This window comes from Chlorocebus sabaeus, chromosome 25, assembly GCF_047675955.1.
Source record: "Chlorocebus sabaeus isolate Y175 chromosome 25, mChlSab1.0.hap1, whole genome shotgun sequence".
Lineage (NCBI taxonomy): Eukaryota > Metazoa > Chordata > Mammalia > Primates > Cercopithecidae > Chlorocebus > Chlorocebus sabaeus.
In genome coordinates this window covers 60,407,100-60,430,869 of record NC_132928.1, presented here as the reverse complement: position 1 = coordinate 60,430,869, position 23,770 = coordinate 60,407,100, and the positions used below count along the sequence as shown (strand labels likewise).

The window sequence follows — 23,770 nt, the reverse complement described above, 5'->3', positions numbered from 1 at the left end:
TCTAACAAAAATGGAGGTAAAAGGGCAAAAATCCCTTAAAGTGAAATTTATTTCTAGTTTACCCAAGTCTGTATACCATAAGGAATCTCTGAGAGTTTTATTCCTAAGACTTTTCTACATTCTCCACTACACTAGAAGATATGCCTGAATATATGAAAGTATTGTTGATATTATTCTAATTTTTGTTTGAGACTGAAGTCTCCATTCCATAAATGCATCTGCCAAACTAGAACCTAAAGAGTATCTCAATGCTTGGTTCCTAAGTGAGGTAATAGTAAACACTACTGCGACAAAATAATTCTGTATCAGATGTGTTGCTGCCCCGTGGGGTTCGGAACATTGGTATTCATCTAAAAACTATGTTCTAAGTTGGTTGTTTAGATAGTCCTTCTGTGGTAGTTTCAGATATTCTAGAACAGATCATTCTTAATATTTAAATACACACACACACACACACACACACCCTCACCCTCCATCAGTATAAAGGAGTACACTGTAAATGCAATGTGCCAAAACAAGAACAATATGTTACTACAAAATGACAGTTACTACAAATTTGCCAGTTATGTCATAATCACAAGTAAAATAGGGGAAAAAGAAAGCAGGAGATGGGGAGGAGGTTCTGTAATCAGGGGCAATATAATACCTCTAGAGAATCACAAACTGAAAATTATCAGCTACCCTGCCCCAATCATTCTCTCCTGTTTCTGCTTCGTTCTCCTGGCCTCATTGGGACTTCCTTCCCCTTTGTTTGCAGACCACACTAAGTAAGACTTTTAGGTCTACTCCAGGTCACAGGACTATCTTATTCCTACCCTAGTCTACTGAATCCCTCATATAGATCATAAGTTCTTTTTATTTTTTAATTTTCCTTTTGCAAGCTCCAGTTTCAGCTCCAGATCATCTCATGTTTTCCCTTTCTTTTTAAAATTCCAGTTTATCAAAGCATAATGTTTTGCTTGGAAGACTGTATGAGAGGATACAATTACCATATTTGGTGAACTATATGATGAAGTAATGTTTAAAATAAATCTGGAAACATAATAAACATTTTTGTAAAATAATTTACCATAGCACTACTTACATGTATTTGTTAATGCTGTTTCAATGGTTTTAGGGGAAAACATTATTTTGTTCCTATATATACAGTATGTCACACCAAGGAGGTTGCGATAGTATAAAGTTCCTTTTGCCTTTAATCCAATCAGTTAATGTTTTCCTGGGTTTTGACTTTCTATCCATAATATAAGTAAATCATGATATAGGTAATATAAGGCAAAAACTGTTATCTATCTTGTTGCTTTTGGATCAGCTTACAGCTAAATCACCTAGAAAAAATATTATGCAATCTCTACTTTTAAAACTTAACAGAGAATACTTTTCTATTTAATTTTCAAAAGTCATTAGATTTGCATGTTTTATGTCCTGGCAATATTGTGATAGGGTCATGAACATGTAATAAAACAATATGATATAATGGTTAAAGGCATGAAGTTGAGAGCAACAATGTCAAGATTTGAATCCCAGTTATGATACTTAATGGCAGAAACAACCAAAAGAGAGAAAAATCTTCATTTAAAAAACTTAGTTAAAAATCCACACATTACAAGAAAAGGATATGTAAAATTCCAAACCTCTGACTTGTAAATTTGAATTACATCTTCTGCTTTTTCAGGAAAAGATTGCTGTTGATTCAATACTATTATATTTGAATAAAATTTTAATTTTCATAGAAAAATATGATACAATATTGTTTTATTCAGTAGTTTAATGTCAACTGCTATTTGTTACTCTCTTATTAGGTTGTAATGTTTCTTCTTTTTATATTCATAAAGAGAGTAATTATTTTCAACAAATTCGGGGATTGAACATTATTTAACACCAAAGCAAAAGAAGTCCAAGACACACAGTTATTCTGAAATCTAAGTATTTTCCAGTACGTAATTCATACTAATTGTATTAAACCCCTTTCAGTCATCTCCTCTTCAAGAGAAATTCTTTTCTTTAGCCAGAATATTTTATTAAATGAAAATATTTTAAAAATTAATTGCTATTTACTTAATTTGTTATTTAATAAATTTACTTAAATTATTTAATAAATTGCTTTTAAATACCTTTTTAAAATAATTTAAATTCATTGTTAAAAAACATTGAAAATATAGTCAATCCCCACTGTTTGTGAATTCCATGTTTGTGAATTTACCTACTCACTGAAATTTATTTGTAACCCCAAAATCAATATTAATAGCACATGTGTGTCCATTGGTAGACATGTGCAGAGAAGCAAAAATTTGAGTCACTCAAATGAGTACAAGTTCCCAAATGAGGATGAACAAGGTGACACTCTCTGCCTTCTTATTTTAACTCTCACACTTCACACTTTAAAACAAATGTCTTTTTTTTTTTTTTTTTTTTTTAAGTCAGTGTCTTGCTTTGTTGCCCTAGCTGGAGTGTAGTGGCACCAACATGGCTCACTGCAGCCTTTAAGTCTTGGGCTCAAGTGATTCTTCCATCTGAGCCTCTTGAGTACTGAGTAGTTAGGACTACAGCACAGGCCACCATGCCCAGCTAAGGTTTTTTTGTCTTTGTTTTCATTTTAAATATTTTTGGAGACAGGGTCTCACTATGTTGCACAAGTTGGTCTCAAACTCCTGGCCTCAAGTGATCCTCCCACCTCATCCTCCCAAGTTGCTGGGATTATCGGTGTGAGCCACTATACTTGGCTACAGGTATCCTTTTTGCAGTGTACTTGGTGTTACATTTTTTGCATTTTTGTATTTTCTGTTGGTGATTTTACTATTTAAAACAGTCCTCGAGCATAGTGCCGAAGAGCTGTCAAGAGTCCTAAGTATCACAATGCTGTGACGTGCCTTATGAAGAAAATATATATGTAATGTAGGCATCACTCAGGTAGGAGTTACAGTGATGCTGGCCATGAGTTCAATGTTACTAGATCAACAATATGTATTAAGTACGGTGTCCTTAAACAGAAACACACACAAAATAAGGTTATATATTGATCATTAATATATATGTTGTGACCACAGGCTCACAGGAACCTAACCCTGTATTTCTCCTAGGAACTACAGTTCAGTATTCACCAGGTCAGTGTTCATGGTAACTTTACAGAACATAACTACTATAAGTAATGAGAATTAACTGTACAGGACTAAAAAAAATCTCACCCATAGTACTACAACCTAGAGTACTTCTTCCACCACATGGTTGCCAATGCTGGATTTCGTCTATTTTTTAAAATTTTACCAACCTCACCGGTTTGAAAAGTTGTATTATTCTCCTTTAATATGCATTTCCCTATCAATAAGGCTGAACATATATGAACATATGAAACATATATGAAATAGGCATCTTTCCTGTGCATCACTCCCCATTAATTTTTTCTCTTTTTTGTCTTCTCAAGTACAGAATTATAACCAACTAATCTTTAAACATGCCAAATGCTAAAGGAAGTAAGAGAACAAGAACTGAAGGAATTTTCCTGGTCTTTAGCTGGTTGATTGTCCAAAGAGATTTGGGTCAGTGTTTAGCTCTGGCCAAAAGAGACCCATCCTGATCAGACAGCAGTTGAGCTGTCTCATAAAAACAATAATCTTAGGGGAAAAAAAATTATATATATACACATACACACACATACAGAGTGTAAGCTTGTTGAGCTAATTTCCAGTTAATAGATGCTCCAGATTAGCCAGTGCTATACATTCATTCTCTTTGTAATACATATTGATTGGTGGTAATGAGCACACAGATGTCCACAGCAGTAAGCTTTCTAGTATGTACAAGCATATCTTTTGAAGATCTATACAGTTAATTTTACTGATCTGAGAATTTCAAAAGTGAATTTTGAGAAAGAAAAACTTTAGTCCTCTTCAGGCTTTGTAGTTTAGGGGACAAACCAAATATAAATATTTCAATTAGCAAGGGCTCTTCAAGGTAAAACTTAGGAAGACATGTTAGAAGCAAGTGGTTTGAAAAGGGAGCTTATATCATGCATTAAAATTATATGAGTAGACATCCTAGAAAAAAGTCTCAATATTGATCTCCACTGTTAGCCCCTTTGAAAAGACAGGTCTTTCCTTTCCTAACCTGCTCTCTGAGACTGCTGAAGAAGAAGGGAACAGTCTTGTTTGAAACATGACTACAGAACCCGTGTGGCTCTTCTGAGTCCCCTGGGTTCCTTTATTGATTTCAAAACCATGAAGGCTTTTGTTTGAATTTTTGCTGTTTCAAAAAATGATAATAGGTCCAAGTTAAATTCTCATAAGAACATCAAAGATTTTCTGACTAGAAGACACTAAACATCTGCTATAATTTGCTTCTTAGAATAATTTTATTTAAAAAGAGAGGAAGGAGAAAAGAAAAAGGCTTTGTAACTTTCTCCAGGACCATGCCAAGAAACAAAGGTATTGATAATGCAGGACATTTTCTTGATCCCTTCATGGGACCCATGACAGGGGTGCCCCATTTACTCAGCCTGCCATGCGCAACGCCTTATGGGAGGGCATGCATAGGTGAGCAAATGCAGGAACCAGTCAGCCACTTTGGCACCAGCAGAAGCAAACTCCATGCAGGCCCTGTGGCAGCATCCAAGTGGGGGTGCTTGTGACGCCAAGACCCCAGAGGGTGTGTTACAATGCTCTCTTAGCTCCACCACCTGTGGAGAGCAGTGTGTTACCAGCTCAGTGGGTCCTTTGCCTTGTGTGGGGTAGCTGCCCTCCGCTAGTGAGGGCAAAGGGCCAGTGTGACAGCCTTTTTGGGTATTCACACTTGGTATGCCCCAAATTCTTGTCTGGTGCCCAAGAAGAATGAGGTCACATAAATAAATTGAAGGACAGTGAATGCAGAGAATTTCATTGAGTAATGAAAGTGGCTCTCAGTGGAGAGGACAGCTGGAGGGGAAGGGAAGGGCAGGTCTCTCACCTGAAGTCAGGTTGCCTCTCTCCCTCTCTCCTTGAAGTCAAGTTGCCTCTTTCTGACATCCAGCCATCATCTCTGAGGTCAACTCACCTCTTCTAGACATCAGCTGCTTCTCCCCTCTACTGGTTGAGTCTGGGGTCTTTATAGGCACAGGATAGGGGGCAGGGTAAGCCATAGGTAGTTTTGAAAAAGGCGACATGCAATTAGTAAAAAGACATTATTCAGAAAGAACCAATCAGGAAAGACCAGGCAAACAGGGATAGAAGTTCTCACTTTGGGCCATGGGTTTCAGACTTTTTGGCTTGAAGGTGGGGCTTCACCAGGGACTCACCCCTGTCTGCCTAGAGTTTCTTTGCCTTCTGCTTCTATTATTGTTTATTTTGTTGTAAAGAGAAGTGACAGGTGCTAATGTCAAAATAAAACAAAAAAAAAAGTGACTGATTCATTTTTTCAAGGTTGCTAAATACTAGCTTAGCATATTATTTGAGCTTTAGAAATTTTGCAAGGCCCACTTGGGAATCAAGAAAACAGTTAGTTTTAAAGATAGGCTAAGGCAGATGAATGGATAAGCAATGAATGGTTAAAGAAAATGTGGTATACATATACAAGAGAATATTATTAACTCATAGAAAGAAGGAAATCCTGTCATTTGTGACAATATGAACAGGGAGGGCATTATGCTAAGTGAAATAAGTCAGAGAAAGACAAGTACTAAATGATCTCACCTATGTGTGCAATCTAACAAGTCAAATTCACAGAAACTGAGAGTAGAATAGTAGTTGCCAGGGCTTGGCAGATGGAGGAAATGGGGAGATGATAGTAAAGGGTATAAACTTTCAGGTATAAGATAATTAAGTTCTAAGTTCTGGGAATCTAAAGTAAAGCATACATGCTGTACCTGAAATTTGCTAAAAGAGTTGTGATATTGTGAAATATACATTTGATCTTTGTCCAAATACATTTGGTCTTAGTCCTGGCGTACAACTCCTAGAATCTTTGGAATCTTCAAAGTGATAAGTGCCTTTTTGTATGCTAATGAGTTGACTGATAGCTGACACCACCTAGGTAGTTTCAGAATGAGAGCTGTTCACCAGAAAGATCAATGTATGATCCGAAGGCACTTTCAGCTCTACTTCCTAACTTTTGGGGGGGAAGAGAAGCTGAAGGTTAAAGTCAATCACCAGTGGCCAATAATTTAACCAACCATGACTATGTAATGAGACCGTCACAAAGACAGGGTTCAGAGAGTTTCCAGATAGCTGAACACGTGAAAGTCCCTAAAGGGTGGTGTCAGGCCTCTGAGCCCAAGCCAAGCCATTGCATCCCCTGTGACTTGCACACACATGCCAAATGGCCTGCAGTAACTGAAGAATCACAAAGGAAGTGAAAATGCCCTGCCCCGCCTTAACTGATGACATTCCACCACAAAAGAAGTGAAAATGGCTGGTCCTTGCCTTAAGTGATGACATTACCTTATGAAAGTCCTTTTCCTGGCTCATCCTGGTTCAAAAAGCTCCCCTACTGAGCACCTTGCGACCCCCACTCCTGCCTGCCAGAGAACAAAACCCCTTTGACTGTAATTTTCCTTTATCTACCCAAATCCTATAAAACGGCCCCCACCCTTATCTCCCTTCGCTGACTCTCTTTTGGGGCTCAGCCCGCCTGCATCCAGGTGATTAAAAAGCTTTACTGCTCACACAAAGCCTGTTTGGTGGCCTCTTCACAGGGACGCGCATGACAGGTGGTGCACCCAGAGAGAGCATGGAAGCTCCGTGTCTCTTCTTATACATTTCCTTTGCATCTTTCTATCTGTATCCTTTGTAATATCCTTTATAATAAAGCAGTAAACCTAAGTGTTTCCCTTAGTTCTGTGAGTTGCTCTAGCAAATTAATCAAACTCAAAGTGGAGGTTGTGGAAACTCCAATTTATTTATAGCAAGTCAGTAGAAGCACAAGTAAAACAATCTGGGAATTGCAATTAGCACAGGAAGTGGAGGCAGTCTTGTGGGACTGAACCCTCAACCTATGGGATCTGACACTATCTCCAGGTAGATACAAGAATTGAATTGAATTGAATTGAATTAGAGGGCACCTAGCTAGTGTCTGTTGAAGAATCCGCTACAGAATTGATTGCTTGTTGGTAGGGAGAAATCCCCACACGCTTCTTGGTGACCAAAAGTCACAGAGGTCTTTGGTGTTGATTGTTGTGATATAAAAGCAAAAAAATAACAGTTTTTTTTGTTTTTGTTTTTATAGAGAGTGGCTCTTCAATGTCCTCTCCACATACACAAAAGTGTAACTATGTGAGGTGATGGATGTACCAAATGACTTGACTGTGATAATCCTTTCACAATATATGCATATTAAATCATCATTTGTACACCTTAAATTTTTATAGTTATATTTGTCAATTTTGTCAATAAATTTGAAAATAATTATAAACCAGAAAGAAATATATGCAATAAATCAAAACTAAGCAATAATATACTTTATTGTTTATTCTGACAACAAACCCAAGTACAGCACTCCAATAATAACAAACAATGGAGAAGACTTCTATATTCCTAAGCAATGTCTGTTGAAACGGTCTCGACTTTCACTGTCCAATATGGTAGCTACATGTGGCTATTAAGCATTTGATATTTGGCTAGTTAGAATTGGAATGCACTTTAAGTGTAAACTGCATGACAGATTTCAAAGATTTAATGCAAAAAAAGGAAAAAGATTATAAAATATTCCATTAATAATTTTTGTATTGATTATATCCTTAAAATATTTTGGATATATTAAATTAACTATATTGTTAAAATTAATACTATCTGTTTCTCTTTAATGTGGCTACTAGAAAATGACTACTAGAAAATTTCAAATGTATTACATTATATATGTATCTTGTATTACATTTGTATTGGACAGTGCTGACTGAAAACTATCCAAATTGTAAAATCTATTCTATTTGCAGCCCCTTCCATTGTATTCCTACAGTCTCAGAACTTAACACAGTAGGATAAAAAGTCACGTAAGAAAAAAGTCAAAGAAAGGAAAAGTATTTACCCCATTGCCTTCTCCCCTTTGATATATTTAGGAAAACAAAACTGTCATGTACATTTGAATCAATTGCATGGTGTAGCCTTTTTGTGCTGGTTGCAGCTTCACTGTTTACTTCCTCATCTACCACAGCTTAAAGCAGCACTATAAGCTGCACTATGCTTTTCAATATGATGCCACTCCTTCTTCTAGGCACCAGCAATAGTGGTAAATGTTACAGGTTTATACTTTCGTTTTCTACCCACACCACCACCACCCAAAGCTTTAATATGTACTAAATTTCCTAAAGTTTTGGGATATAGAGGATTTATGCCCCAGAAACACAAATATATTAGACTTAAATTTTAGAAATTATGTTCTGAAAATCCCTTCACCCACCCAGATGCTAAATTCTCTTTCCCCAGGCTCCAGCCTCTGCTCATGGCTTAACTGCTCTTTTCCCTTTTATTTCTTATGTAGAACAGTTTAGCTACACTTTTAGTTTCTTATCCTAACACAACTTATTGCCCTAGAGCCTCACCTACTTCCCTCTGTACCCTAAATGACTTATGCCTACATTTCTCTATACAAAGCTTTTCCTGCTTGAAAAGAACTACTAGACCAGGTGTAGTGATTCATACTTGTAATCCCAGCACTCCGGATACTGAGGATCACTTGAACTCAGGAGTTTGAGACCAGCCTGGGCAACATGGTGGTACCTCCTCTCTACACAATATTTTAAAAATTAGCCAGGCATGTAGCATATGCCTATAGTCCCAGCTACTCGGGATGCTGAGGTGGGAGGATTGCTTGAAATGGGGAGATCCAGGCTGCCACTGCACTCCAGCCTGGGTGATAGAGCAAAACCCTGTCTCAAAATAACAACAACAACAATGAAAATAAAGCAAAGCAAAGAAAAAACACTAGTATTTCCTGTTAAGGCATTTTAAAATTTTTTCCAATTTTGAATTTTTTTTTTTTTTTTTTTAAACTATACCCCAATGCCAATCAATGCAGCCTGCCAAAAGTCTTCATATACAGTAGCCCTGGGAAAGAGGAAAAATCCTTTGCAGAGAACACCCTTTCCCATTAGAAGTAATCTAATGGGATAATAGCATTTATCATTAATTCTACTAACAAAAATAAGAGACTAAGATTTCAGATAATGTGAGATATCTCTTTTGAAAGCAACTCCATTCTTAAGTGCCCTGGACCTTAAATACAACTTTTTCTCCTATAAGGGTGAAGCTTCTTGCCAAAGATCCAGTCTTTCCTTAGGGAAACTTGAAGACGGATGGGAGGAGCTGTAATTTCCCATTAGTAGGAGCTCTTCATTTCTTTGGAATTTTGCTTCTTCGCCAAGCCAAATTTAACTCCTTTAAATTATAGCTCCAGGCATCATTTCCTCAGGGAAGCCTTTTCTGAATAGCCTATTCCCTAGGCCTTGCCCCATCTCCTCTCCACCCAAGACAGACGGGGTTGGGTTCTTTTGGAGTACAGTCAGCCTCCATAACCATGAGATCTGCATCTGCAAAGTCAACCAACCGTGGATCAAAAATATTTAGAACAATAAAAAATTGTACAGAGTTCCAAAAAGCAAACTTGAATTTGCCATGTGCTAAGTACTACACTGAATCCACACAAGTTAAGTGATGTGTAGGCATTGTGTTAGGTAGTAATAGTAATCTAGATGTGAATAGGCCACATGCAAATACTATACCATTTTACATAAGGGATTTAAGTATGCTCAGATTTTGGTGTGTGAGGGGCTCCTGGAACCAAGCCCCCAAGATACCAGAGGATGGCTGTATTTCCTGAGCATCCTGTACTTCTCACTAAGATAACCTTTATCATATCTTATTATAATTATTATGATTTGAGATAGGATCTCACTGTGTTGTACAGCCTAGTCTCGAGCTCCTGAGCTCACGTGATCCTTACACCTCAGCATCTGAAGTAGCTGGGACTATAGGTATGTGTCACTGTATCCAGCCTACAATACATTATTGCAATTTATTTGTCTGATTCTCCCAATATACTGAGAGCTTCTTAAAGGTCTCAACTCATCTTTGAATCCCCAATAAATAAACATGATATCAGGTTCATAGCAAGTCTTTAATAAATGCCTGAATATGCATAGATAATGACAGTTGAAATAAATAAATAAATATTTACTCTAAATCTCCTAATCTGAAATGTGTTCCAATATACCTTACATGATGAAGAAGCTACAGAAACTCGATGGAAGGAAGGCAAAGGAGACCTTCCGAGACAGCTTTTCCTCATTTTCTTATCATTTTGGTTTACCTCCTTCATGAAAGATTTTCACAAATCCCGAGTTTAAATCTGGACTTACATTTCAGTTACGCATGTTTTCCCCAACCTCTATACTTTAGCTTTCAACCCCATAGCTTGTTTTGAAAAATGGGACTGTACTTAATACCCCTACCTGTAAATAATTCCAATGAAAGGATAACTTATAAAGCAAATGAAAAGTTAATTAAAAAATAAATCTAATTGACCTTTTGTGGATGTGGGTGGAAGTAGTTTAACTGTACTTCTAAGCTTTTATAATTTAATACAACACCTACTTAAAAATTCTAAGTGAATATAAATAAACTTCATTACAGTTCAATTTTAAGAGGTATACAATTAAAAGGTAAATTATTTAGAGTGATCAACCACCCCACTTTCCCTGGGATTGGGGGATTTCTTAGGATGCTGGTCTTTCAGTGTGAAACCTGTGACAGTCCTGGCCAAATTGGGAATGGTGTTGGTCACTCCAACTAATATATGACATTGTGATGAGGGTTTTCTTTCCTTTTCTCTGTTAGACAAATGTTTCTTCATTAAACACATGATTATTTTCTCCAGGATTATTTTTTAATCACTGAAACACTTAATAGGTATTACCAGTTATTGCATGCAAATCACTTCAAATAAAATAAATTACTAACACATAGCATTTTTATATATACTCACTGTACTTGGATTACTTTCAATTTTCTTATGTTAAAGTGCATTTAAACCACTTAATACTTTCCTGAAAGTGTATTTTTAATTATTTTTACATTTGCTAAAGTTACCAAAATGCTTATAAAATAAATTAAGTTGATTATCTAAGAAAAACGTTTCTTTTACTATAAACTAGTAATAGAAATGCTTGGCACATGTTAATCTGTGGATATGCCTGTTATCTCTGGTTAGGTATAAACGCCTTCTCTAAGTATTGTTATGTACTAAATTGACAGGCAGGAATATGAATTCACCTTCCATTTTCTCATCAATAGAGTGAGATAAAATCATAACAGAGTAGAGAGAATTCTGTTTTATTCCATTTCTACCCCGTAGAACTAAGGATTCTTCCATTTCCCTTTTTCTGTTTCATCAATTTAACCTTCATCTACTCATCCACTTGAGATAAAAAGTAAAAAAGGTAAACACATGGTAAGTAACACCCGACTATTTCTCACCATGTCTACTACCACCATCCTGGTCCAACTAACCATCATCTTGTACCTGGATTATAACTTCCACTCTTGTCTTTAGACTATTCTCAATACACTAGTCACAATGATTCTTTTTAAAGTCAAATTACGTCACTCTACTCTCCAAACTCTTCAATAACTTATAGCCTCAGTTAGAGTAAAAACTAAAGCCATTATGAGAGCCTATGAGGTCTGCTCTGTCCCTCATCTCTCTGACCTTATCTTCTACCTTACTCATTACATGGTGTTCCTAGATTACCTCAAGCAAGCTCCTCTCCCAAGGCATGTGCACTGGCTGTTCCTTCTGCCTAGGATGCTCTTCAGTGAGAAATTGGCATGGCTGGCTTTTACATGTGCTTTATATGTATATAAATATATGTATATATGTTTACATATATTTATATGTATTCAAGTCTTTATAGGTATACAAATATATGGAAATATATTTGTATACATATATACTGTGTACCAGGTAGTATATGTGCCAGTAGAATATATAAATATATTTACATATATTTATATACATACAAACTTGAACACACATGCGCATACACACAAAATTTTTTTGAGACAGGGTCTCACTCTGTCAGTCAGGCTGGAGTTCAGTGCTGTGATCATGGCTCACTGCAGCCTTGACCTATTACAGGCATGTGCCACCATGCCTGGCAACTTTTGTATTTTTTGTAGAGATGAGGTTTTACTTTGTTGCCCAGTCTGGTTTGTTGTTGTTGTTTGTTTTTTATTATTATTATTTTTAAATAGAGATAGGGTCTTGCTATATTGACCAGGCTAGTCTTGAACTCCTGACCTCAAACAATACTCCCGCCTCAGCCTTCCAAAGTGCTGGGATTACAAGCATGAGCCACTGTGCTTGGCTAAATCTTTTCTTAAATATCACTTTCTTAGCGAGACCTTCTCTGATGACTCCAACTTATAATCAAATCCTATCTACACTTCCTTAACTCAGGTCGCTTCCTTTCTTCATTTTTCATCATATGAAATACTATATATTCTATTTTTTAGTTGTTTATTATCTGTCTCCAACTAGAATGTAAGCTTGGCGCCCTGTAAGGAGATTTTTATCTCTCTGTCTCTCTCACTTTCCCATTTGTTTTGTTCACTGGTATATCCTTGGTGCCTAGAATACTGCCTGGCACACAGTTAGGCACTCAAACATTTATGAATACATGAGGGATTGAATGGCAACTATGAAGTCCTGTAAGTCAGCTTCTCTTTTCTTAGCTTCCTGGAACCTAAAATTTCAAACTGAAATTTTCTTTTAAAATAAAAATAATCTGTTTAAAAAGTAAAGGAAAAGGAAAACCCCAAGGGAATGGTAATATATTGATTCTGAATAGTAATTTGTGTCTCAGTGTGACCAAATTGACCAGACCTGCTTAGAGACTTCGTTCTGTTAAGAAAGTAGAGGAACCCAGGGCTGAGATCGCAGGACTATGGCAAGGAGAGGAAGGAGCCAAGCAATATAATCTATTTCTTTCACATTTTCAGTGGAGCTCGTCTTGACTTCACAGACAATGACATTTTGTTTATTTACTTATTTTTAAGTTGTAAAAGCTTTACATTTTAAGTTTTATTTGGAAATAATTGTAAATTAATAGAAAAGTTACTAATAGACTACAGATAAATTGTTTTCACTATGAATCATTCAAAAATAAGTTGCTAACCTGATGCTCCATTATCTCCAAATATTTTAGTTTATATTGCTTACCAATAAGTACAGCCCCCTATATAACTACGATACAGTCTTCATACTTAGACCCCGGTGAGGTCTCACTAATTATCTCAATAATGTCCTTTACAGCCAAGGAATCCTGACTTGGAATCACATGCTGCATTTAGTTATCATGTCTCTTCAGTGTTTTTCAGTCCCGAACAGTTCCTCAGTCTTTCTTCAACTTTGTGACCTTCACATTTCTAAAGATTAGAGGCCATGGGCATGTCATATTTCTGTATAATTGAATTCAGTTATAAATATTTGGCAGGAATATAACAGAAATAATGTTATATTCTTTTTATTTCATCCTATCTTGTGGTACATGATTTGATTTTCCTCCAATCTATAATATTCATTTTGATCACTATTTTTTTAATATTTCTTACTGTCTGCCAGCCTATGTTAACATTATTAACTATAATATTAAGGGGTTTTATTGTAATTAGTAAATCTTTTGTGGGAAGGGATTTTGAAACTATGTATATCCTATTTTAAACAAAATTTCAGTTAATTAATTAATTACTATTTGTCTAAATTCTCAATTTCCTATTTTAGTAACAGTGAATAGATTATAATGTGTTGCTATCATTATTTACTTTGATGCTAAAATTGGTTTCGATTCAAGTAGTGGAACCCCTTCAAGTTGGCTTCTGTGTCCTATTGACATGTCACCATTACTTTGGCATAATAAGATTTTCCAAGATCATATTATATTTTCCTTCCCCCAGTTCTAGAATTTGCCATTTCATTTCTCTGAGGATCTTCATTTTCTAGAGTGAAGAATGCTATTTAGAGGTCAAGATCTGGAAACTAGGTATGTTCTTTGCTATGGAATATGTGTATGGGAACACATGCATACATATATATAGATGTATTTTTCTGAGTGTGTACACATACACACATTTATATCTTTTATTTCTACATTTAATCTGTGTATACTGAAAGCCATGACTTCATATCATATCTCCAATTCCAATTCGAACACAAAGTTCATTGCAGTTTTCTCATTTTCTGTATTTGTATATCTCTCCTCTGAGAGAAATCTGGCTCCTATTGTCTTTAATTTATTTAGTTATTTGATCAATTCTACCACATATAACCAATCTTCCACATCTGTCATCACCTATTCCCCATGAAGATGCTCTTCTCATCTCACGCAGGCACCCAGACGATGCCTCTCACCTGGATGCCTTGGTCATGCCAATCAGGCTCTGACACACCAGGCCAGATCTCCCTTCTGTATCAATGCCCATCTGGCACTGGGCTGCCTCCACATGTGAATGCTCTCTTCACCTCACTCAGGTTCTGACTCCCCATGCCAGGCTGCTCCCCAGGATCACAGGCATTCCTCTCTGTGCATAAGATCAGGCACCCTATGCCAGGCCATTCATTCTACAGGGAAACCATGCTTACCCCACCTCGGCTCTAAAACCCCATACCAGGTTCTCTTCCCAAGTCTGAACCATCCTCATCTTACGCTAAGCTGTTCTCAGGTGTGGATGCTCTCCTCTTCTTAGATTTCCTGTTTAATAGATTTTGGATATTCATATATCTGTATATATGAATACAGACATATGAATATATACATATACACATTTATACACATATATTTAACAGAACTGTAATATTTTACATAGCATGCCATACTACAATATGAGTGGTGAAAACAAGGCAAATTCAAAAGTCTGGGGGAAATCCTGGACTCTTTTTTTGTTTTTTAATAGGACCACATTCTGTTTCCAAAAGTCCATTCATTTGTCCAGTACATGACTCTAGACATATTCTTCCATTCATTTGTTCCACCATAAACTATTTATCAAGTGCTTTCCACATTCTAGGTACTATGCTACATGCTAAGTATGAATAAAACATTAATAAAAAAATAAAAAAATACTAATAAAAAATACTAAGATGAATAAAACATTATCTTAGGCCACAATTTTAGGGAGTAGACAGATAGTAAATAAATACAGTAAAATTTAACAGGTGATATAAACATAGTATATATAGGGTAAAATGAGGCCACAAAAGAGGAAGTAGCCATTCTATCTGAGGGTGGTGGGGCCAATATTGAATTCCCAGATGCTTGGGCAAAGTTTCAATAGCTGAGAGAGAGGGGAAGTATCTCTGTCAATAAGATAATAAGAGGATACAGAAACAGAGGAAAGAGTGAAGAAAGACACTGGTTTATTAAGAAAGAATAAACAGTTTGATATACATATGTATAATATATATTTTTTTAGACAGACAGAATAACTTTCTCATCCAAGCTGGAGTGCAGTGGTGCAATCTCAGCTCACTGCAACCTCCACTTCCCGGGTTCAAGCGATTCTCCTGCTTTTGCCTCCTGAGTAGCTAGGATTACAGGCACCCGCCACCATGCCTGGCTAATTTTTATATTTTTAGCAGAGATGGGGTTTCGCCATGTTGGCCAGGCTAATCTCGAACTCCTGACCTCAAGTGAATCACCTGCCTCAGCCTTCCAAAGTGCTGGGATTACCACCCAGCCCGGCCCAGTTTGATATTAGTGGAGGGTAAAGTGCAAATGCAGAGGACAGAGGAAAGGCACAAAATGCAGCAAGAAATGAGGCTAGAAGTCGGAATGGCTGTTTCATGGAGGACTTTGAAAGCCTTTCTATGGAAGGTAATAGGGAGCCACTGCAGGGCTTTAAGCAGATATTTTAAATAAATTATAGAAATGCAGTCTTATCAGTCCACACATGATATTTTATTAAAACTTAATCTCATTTTACTTTGTAGATAGTAAATAGAAATTACAAGTCTAACATCTCCCTCCTCCCTAATGAATTGTCTTGTGCACCACTCTCCTCTTTGGCCACCACCTCTAGAGGGACTGAAAGAAATTTTGTTAACACATAATGAGTGTTCCTTCCAGCTATTATAAGATCAGGAAGGGGGAGAACATGCCAAAAGCACAGACATCAATGATGAAATGATGTCAATCTGCAACATATATAGTTACAAACTGATTTAATGGTCACTGTTAGGCTGAACTTTCCTTTGAATCAATTTATAAAATAGCTCTATATCTTAGAAAATAATTTGTTAGAAGCAGGACCCATTTTGATAGAAAAAATATTTAAATAATAAGTTAGTACCAGATGTTAGGTATATATACAATATAGCCAGTTTATTCATGAATTCATCAAACGTTTATTGTATGGCCATTAGGTACCTGGCCATCTTCCAAGCACTAATTATATTTGCACATCTTGTCACCAAGGGTCTTTCTTTAGATATGGGAATGACTAGGCAATGAAGAAATGAATTTCTAAATTATTTTAAGATAATATAATACATGAATAGACTGGAACATCTGCTGTTTAAGGTAAGATTACTATTTAATTATTGATTCTATCTCTTCCTAGAGCTAGATCATACATTCTTCAAAAAACAAACCTGTACTGGCTTGATCATTAACATAAACCTAGTAGCACCTAGCAGTTACCGGCATGGAGTAAGCATTCAATATCCATTTGTTGGTGAGGTGGAGAGAAAAGGGGGAAAGACAAGAATGGAGAAAAGGAATCAAATGGATTTTGAAATTCTGAGACCAAAGGGAAAGAGACATTTTTTCGTCCTCAAAACATAGTTTGAATGTAACTACTAAAGTATTTCTTCTGATTTGAAAACACCCATCAAAGGCATATAGTCCTGCCTGACATCCTGGATCTCCACTTGGAAACAGAATGTAACTCAGGAGTCTGAGACACAAGAGAATTAGTTCTTATAAGTATATGCCTCCTCATTCAAAAGTTCATTAACTTTCAAGTTTCAAGATAAAAAGCATTTTTCTTATTATAAAAGTCATATAAGACTTCAAAGAAATTTTGCAAAATATAGGAAAGTAGAACTGAAATATTATCATATTTCCACCTCCTAAGGACAACCACTGTTAACATTTTACATGTAAAATCAGTCCCAAATTTTAAAATCCCTGTGGTGCAACTTTCTATAATGCTATGAGGAACTTATAAATAACTAAAATGAACCAAAAAAACATAATAGAGTAATGCCATCCATGCTTAATGAGACAAGATTCAGGGCCCTGAAACAGTTTCAAGATTGAGCTACCATGAGGTTACGAGGTCCTTAAGGAAATATAACGTGTTCTAGTCAGCTTTATTATGCCCCAGCAACAGGACCTAGGAGTGAGCCTTGCACATACTATTCACTCAGTAAATGTTCCTTGAATAAAAACCTAGAAAAAAAATGGGAATCAGCATTTTTTTTTCTTTTCAGGACTCTTCTTTGTATGATCATGAACCTGCTCACTCCCCAGCTCCTCCCCAATGACCCCATCCTTTATTATTCCTTGCACTGAACATTAGTTCCAGCAGTAATAAAGAGCTTGCTGTAGCCCCAAAGTGTTGCTGTTTTAGGCATTCAAAACTTTAACCATATCATTTCCCACCTTCATCACTAAGCTAAGTTCTAATTCCTTACAATTCAGCTCAGAAGCCATGGTTCCCCTGACCTTTGTCACATATCTTAGTCCATTTTCTTTTGCTACAATATCTGAGACTAGCAATTTATGGAGAAAATAAATGTATTTCTGCTGAGTGAGAGCATTTGAAAATATTTTTTAAAAGTTATTTCTGTAAGAAATAACTGTAAGTTCTGGAGGCTGGAAGGCCTGAGAGCATGGCACTAGCATTTGGTGAAGGCCTTACTGTGTCATAACATGATGAATGATATCACATGGCGATAGGGCAAGAGTGTGCATGTCAGCTCGGGTCTCTCTTCCTCTTCTCATAAAGCCACTAGTCTCACCATGGGAGCCTCACCATGATGACCTTATCTAATCCTATTACCTCTCAAAGGCCCCACTTCCAAATACCATCAACATATACATATGGGCATTAAGTTTCCAACACATGAACTTTTGGGGGACACATTCAAACTATTGTTTCACACATTCCCAGGCTAAGTGCTATAATTCTGGGTTCCCACAGTACCTGCAAATATCTAACAATGCAATTGCCATATTGCATGGAAATTAGCCACTTACAGTTGCTTACTCACAGGCTAAGATCTTTGAGGCTTATATTATATACAACTTTATTACATAATATATACAACAAAAATATAGAAAAAAAAATATATATATATAATTATGTGTGTATACACACACACACATACACACACATATATATGCAATTTTATGGCAATAGGGTCTCACTATATTGCCCAGGCTGGTCTCCAACTCCTGGCCTCAAGCAACCCTCCTGCCTTACCCTCCCAAAATGCTGGGATTACAGGTGTGTGCCACCATGCCCAGCCTGGGTTTCTATCTTTGTATTCACAAATACTGACATGGGCTCAATAAATATTTATTGAATAAATGAGAGAACAAAAGAATGAATCATCTTATTTCTTTCCTTTTTTGTTTCAGTTTTTGTCTCTTTAATTTACTCCTGTTTGTTAGATCAAGCTGATCACTCACAGTTTTACTTACCTTAAAAAAAAGTACAAAAAACCCTCTTGCCCATCAAACAGAAATCAGAAATTTAAAATGTCAAAAATGGCAAAAACTGAGTTACCTTTACTCATCTAGCCAAAAATCAATCCCTTCCTAATTTCTTATAATTAATTTTCAATAAACAGCATCATTACCAATTTCTCTCAATGTCCTCTGCAACAGAGTCACCCTGTAATCATTACTCTATCACAACCACAGGTATTATTTAAGTATCTATTCCTTCTCCCCAAAAAGATATAAAGGAGGTCCTCCCAACTTTCTCTATTGATGTCATCAGGTCCGTCTCTTTCTATTTCTAGAGCCTCTGTCTCTAATCTCTTCCAATTTAGTTTGATCTAGTTGCATCAAAGTAACAATTCAGTATAGTCAAAATTAAGCTGCATACAAGGAATTCCAATTTCCTATGATATGGGATTCAAATTAAATAGAATTATAATTTTTATCCTGCCTTCTAAGGCTAAAATCATACCCATCTTTACCAGAATTCTCTACCATATTTCCTCTATCTAAGAAAATGTATTTCTTTGTGCTTCCAGCTATGTATTTCCCACCGAAGTCAAGAAAATATTCTTGCTGTACACCATAGTAAGTTTGCAAATTCCTTCACTGGTGTTTTTATACATGCTTTAGATCTTTTCCCATTCTCTTTGTGCCCTAATTTGTCTTTCAAACAACTGTTTATATCTCTCTTCCTTTAAGTTTTCTTAACTACTTTCAGGTCATATTAACTGCTTCATTGCTACACAATCCAACATTTGAATTTTACTAAAATAACAATATCCTTATTTGTATGTGGCACTGTAAGTGTTCTAAAAGACCTTTTAGATTTTTAGATCACTTACAGAGCAAGGAATGATAAAGGATGGGGTCATTGGGGAGGAGCTGGGGAGTGAGCAGGTTCATGATCATAGAAAGAAGAGTCCCAAAAAGAAAAAAGAATGCTGATTCCCATTTTTTTCTAGGTATTTATTCAAAGAACATTTACTGAGTGAATATATATACACACACTTTTAGAACATTGAAAACAGGAGTATTGTTCTCCCCTACTGGGCTTAATCTAGTAGCACTTTCACACAAGATGATTTTTTGATAGATGTTGTGGATTTATTGTCTTACATCTAAGGGTGTTCAATAAATGGCCGGGCACGGCAACTCATGCCAGTAATCTCAACACTTTGGGAGGCTGAGATGGGCTGATCACCTGAGGTCAGGAGTTCAAGACCAGCCTGGCCAACAGGATGAAACCCCGTCTCTACTAAAAATACAAAAACTTAGCCAGGTGTGGTGGCACACACCTGTAGTCCCAGCTACTCAGAAGGCTGAGGCAGGAGAACCACTAGAGCCTGGGAGGTGGAGGTTGCAGTGAGCCGAGATTGCACCACTGCACTCCAGCCTGGGCAACGGAATGAGACTCTGTCTGAAAAAAAAAAAAAATAAATTAAAAATAAATAAATAATGTCCTGAATAAAATTAAATTGAATTGGCTGCCCATCTTCAATAAACTACTTATAAATAATAGTAAAATATAGGAAACAGTACATTTAAATTACGGTTAGTGTTTAAATCAGTAATGCTTCCCACAATCCTATCCAGTTTCTAATATTTGCATAGAGCTTTATCACAGTGTTCTAATGCTACTTCTACTTGTCACCCTCCCCACACCTATACACACACACACACACACACACACACACACACACACACAGTCAAATGTCCAAGAAAAAGTAGTTTGCTTTAGGAAGAAAACCCAAAGCAAATTGAAAGGTATACTAGTGAACACCAAATTTCATATAAGTCCCATTGACCATATTTACTTACGTATTGGTATGCTGCCACTGTATTATAAGAGCTTTCTTTATGGCCCCTCTATGTCAAAGGATATATAATACCTTAGATACTTTCTATTACGAAGCTTGCAAAGCATATTTACCTGGACAATTTAGTAAGAAGAAAGAAAAAAAGAAAATGCCATAGTAAATGCTTCTGCCTATTCTATATTGTCACTAAGTTAACAAAAAATAATCTTTCTCTGAATGTTATGTAAAAATGAATTTTGTAAAGTGCCATTTTGAATTAAAACTTTGTATATTATATTCACTTTTATATTATTTACTTAAAGGAAGAAAGGAAAAATTATAAACCTATTAAAATAGTGAATAGATAACAAACAAAGTAGGCTAATATTTTAAACAATAACTTACAGGATCAGCAGGTCCACAAAATTCTCTAAATGTCTTTGTAGCATTATTCTGTTGAATCTCCATTGCTACACAAGGGCCAGAATACATTTCTGTCACCATGTCCTATGAAATTTAATATAAAAGAATGAAAAGAAGTTTAACAATTTTTAATTCTCCTGTTTTAATTGTGACACTGTTCCACTAATGTCCTTAAAGTCATCTGTGACTTCTTCCCCACTTATATCCCACACATCAAGCAGTTCCCAAATTCTGTCCATTTTTCCTTAAAGAATATTTTTTATATATGCTCTCTCTTCTCCATTCCTATCACATTTTAATGTAATGTTTTATTATCCAATACTTTCATTATTTGGAATGATCTTCTAGTATATCTTCCTTGCAAAGGCCTTCTTGAATACAATGTTGTTGAATTCACATTACTAAATATATTTCAAATGTTTTATCCTAAAAAACCTTTTAAGAATCATAACGCATTCTAGCAACAAGAAAATAATAGGACCAGATTTATTCTACCATATTAAACATCTAGAAACTAGACAAAATATATGAAACAATAGTTTTCATACAGTGGGTGATGGGCAGCACAGGTCTATGACCCCTGAAAGTATGGAAACAGATGAGGTGAGCTGTAGAATTGCTCTGTCTTACTGTCTAGAGGCAGTTTCCAGACCAGTAGACCAGGCAGAGGAAACATAACAGAGCCCAGCGTTCTCTGAGTTGAAAAGACAAAGATTGGACTTCGGGGAGGCCAATGTAGCTCTTATTTTCAGGGAAGAATACTGGAGAGGTGAGGGGAGTATGCAGAGAATAAGCTACAGGATCTGCAGAGGAGTTCCCATGAGTCTTTGGCTACTAATCTGTCACATGTGTAGAGGAAACTACTTGAGGCTGGGGAAAGAATTGCCACAAAGTAGACCAAACAACTCAGAGACAGCACAAGGCTGAGAGGAGTTTATGTTTCTACCAGTCAGAGTGAAAGGCCTTTTTATATGATACATGGAGCATCAGGGAGAGTCCTCAGAAGGGTACTGCACCATAGTAGTTGACCTAAATTAGCCCTAGATTATAAGATGCCCTATACCCATCTTACAAAGATAAAAAGCAAGACTCAAAAGTTTCAAATTGATTCCAAGTGTTTAACTAAGTGCCAGGCCAAAATTGAACACTCTTTACAAATCTACCATGTAACACTGTAAATTTTACAATATGCAGCATCCAATAAAAAAATACCAGGCAGGCAAATATGTAGGGAAATACTAACAATTACCAGAAGAAAACTCAATAAATAGACCCAGCAATTAAATGACATAATAACATAAGGATATTAAAACAGTTATTATAAGTTCCACATTCTCAAATTATACAAGGAAATATGAACATGATGAGGAGAAAATAAAAAATATTTAAAAGATCCAAATAGAACTTCTAGAGATATAATCTAAGACATCTAAATTTAAAAATACACTGAATGGGGTGAACAGGATAAGACATTTCAGAAGAGCAATAAATTTGAAGACATTCAATAGAAACTATTCAAAAATAAGCATAGAGAGAAAGAAAAATGAAGAAGAAGAAAAAAACCCTGCTGTGCAACCATGTCAAGCTGTCTATGTGTAATTAGAATATCAGAAGAGAAGAAAAGGTGATAAACATAAAATATATTTTTAAAAATAAGTGCTAAAAACTTTCCAAATTTGCTGAAACCTATAAACCTATAGATCCAACAGAACCCAAGGATAATAAATGCAAAGAGAAGTACACTAGGATGCATCACAATAAAATTAGCTAAAAACAAAAACAAAAAGCCTTTTAAGCAGCCAGGGGGTCGGGCGGGGGGCGGGGGAGAAGGATATTATATAACAGTGGGAAAAAGATAAGGATGACAACAATGACGACCAAAAAATGTAAATCTGTATTCTATACCCCGGTGAGAAAATATTTTTCAAAAACGAAGAAAAAAGGAAGACGTTTTAAGGCAAAAAAGGGCTGAGACAATTCACCATCAGAAGCATTTCATCGTAAGAAATATTAAAGGAAGTTCTTTAGGCAGAAGGAAAAAATACCAGACAAAAATATAAATCTATACAAAGCAACAGTAAACATGTCAAGTATAAACATAAAATGCTCTTTTTAGTTGGTTTCTTTTTCTTTTTCTTTTCTTTTTTTTTTTTTTTTTTTTTTTTTTTGAGACCGAGTTTTGCTCTGTTGCCCAGCTGGAGCACAGCAGCGCAATCTTGGCTCACCACAACCTCAGCCTCCCAGGTTCAGGCTATTCTTGTGCCTCAGCCTCAAAAGTAGCTGGGACTACAGGTGCCTACCACCACACCTGGCTATTTTTTCTATTTTTAGTTGCTTTCAAAGATAATTGTTCAAAGCAAAAACATTAGGAGTGTATTGTTGGGTTTATAGCATATATAGATGTAAAATGTATAAGAACAACAGCACACAGAATAACGGGAAAAATAGAAGTATACTGTTTTAAGATTCTTAGCTCTCTATATAAAATGGTATAATGAAAAGCATGATCAAAGAAAAATGCCTCTCACAGTGTCTAGAACACTCAAAAAATATTTTTTTTTCACCCTCTTGAATAGCAAAGAATACTTCAGGCAGAAGTGAAAATAGATATAAAAACTTTGAGGCAGAAGTACAGTAGGGATATATGAAGATCAGCTTAGAGGCTAGGAGCTGAGTGAGACTACGGGAAAGCAGTAAGAGATGAGGCCAGACCATGTAGGGTCATGTAAGCCATTTTCACGACTTTGGAGGGTTTATGATACACAACACCAAAGTAAAATAATTTATTACAGAATATATTTGAATAGTGATCCAAAAGCAGTCATCTTACCTCATATAAACTACAGAAGCAAAAAGAAGAGGA

The 23,770-nt window shown here is 36.1% G+C and overlaps 1 protein-coding gene across 4 annotated transcripts in view; it reads right to left on the bottom strand.

The window, feature by feature from the left end:
- NME7 (NME/NM23 family member 7) overlaps positions 1 to 23,770 on the bottom strand; it is a 214,573-nt gene that overhangs the window by 86,666 nt on the left and 104,137 nt on the right. For all 4 annotated transcript variants that reach the window (XM_073011811.1, XM_007989596.3, XM_007989592.3 and 1 more), the window contains one exon: positions 20,890 to 20,991. In XM_073011811.1, the coding sequence (XP_072867912.1) occupies positions 20,890 to 20,991 (102 nt within the window). The remainder of the gene's footprint in view (positions 1 to 20,889; positions 20,992 to 23,770) is intronic.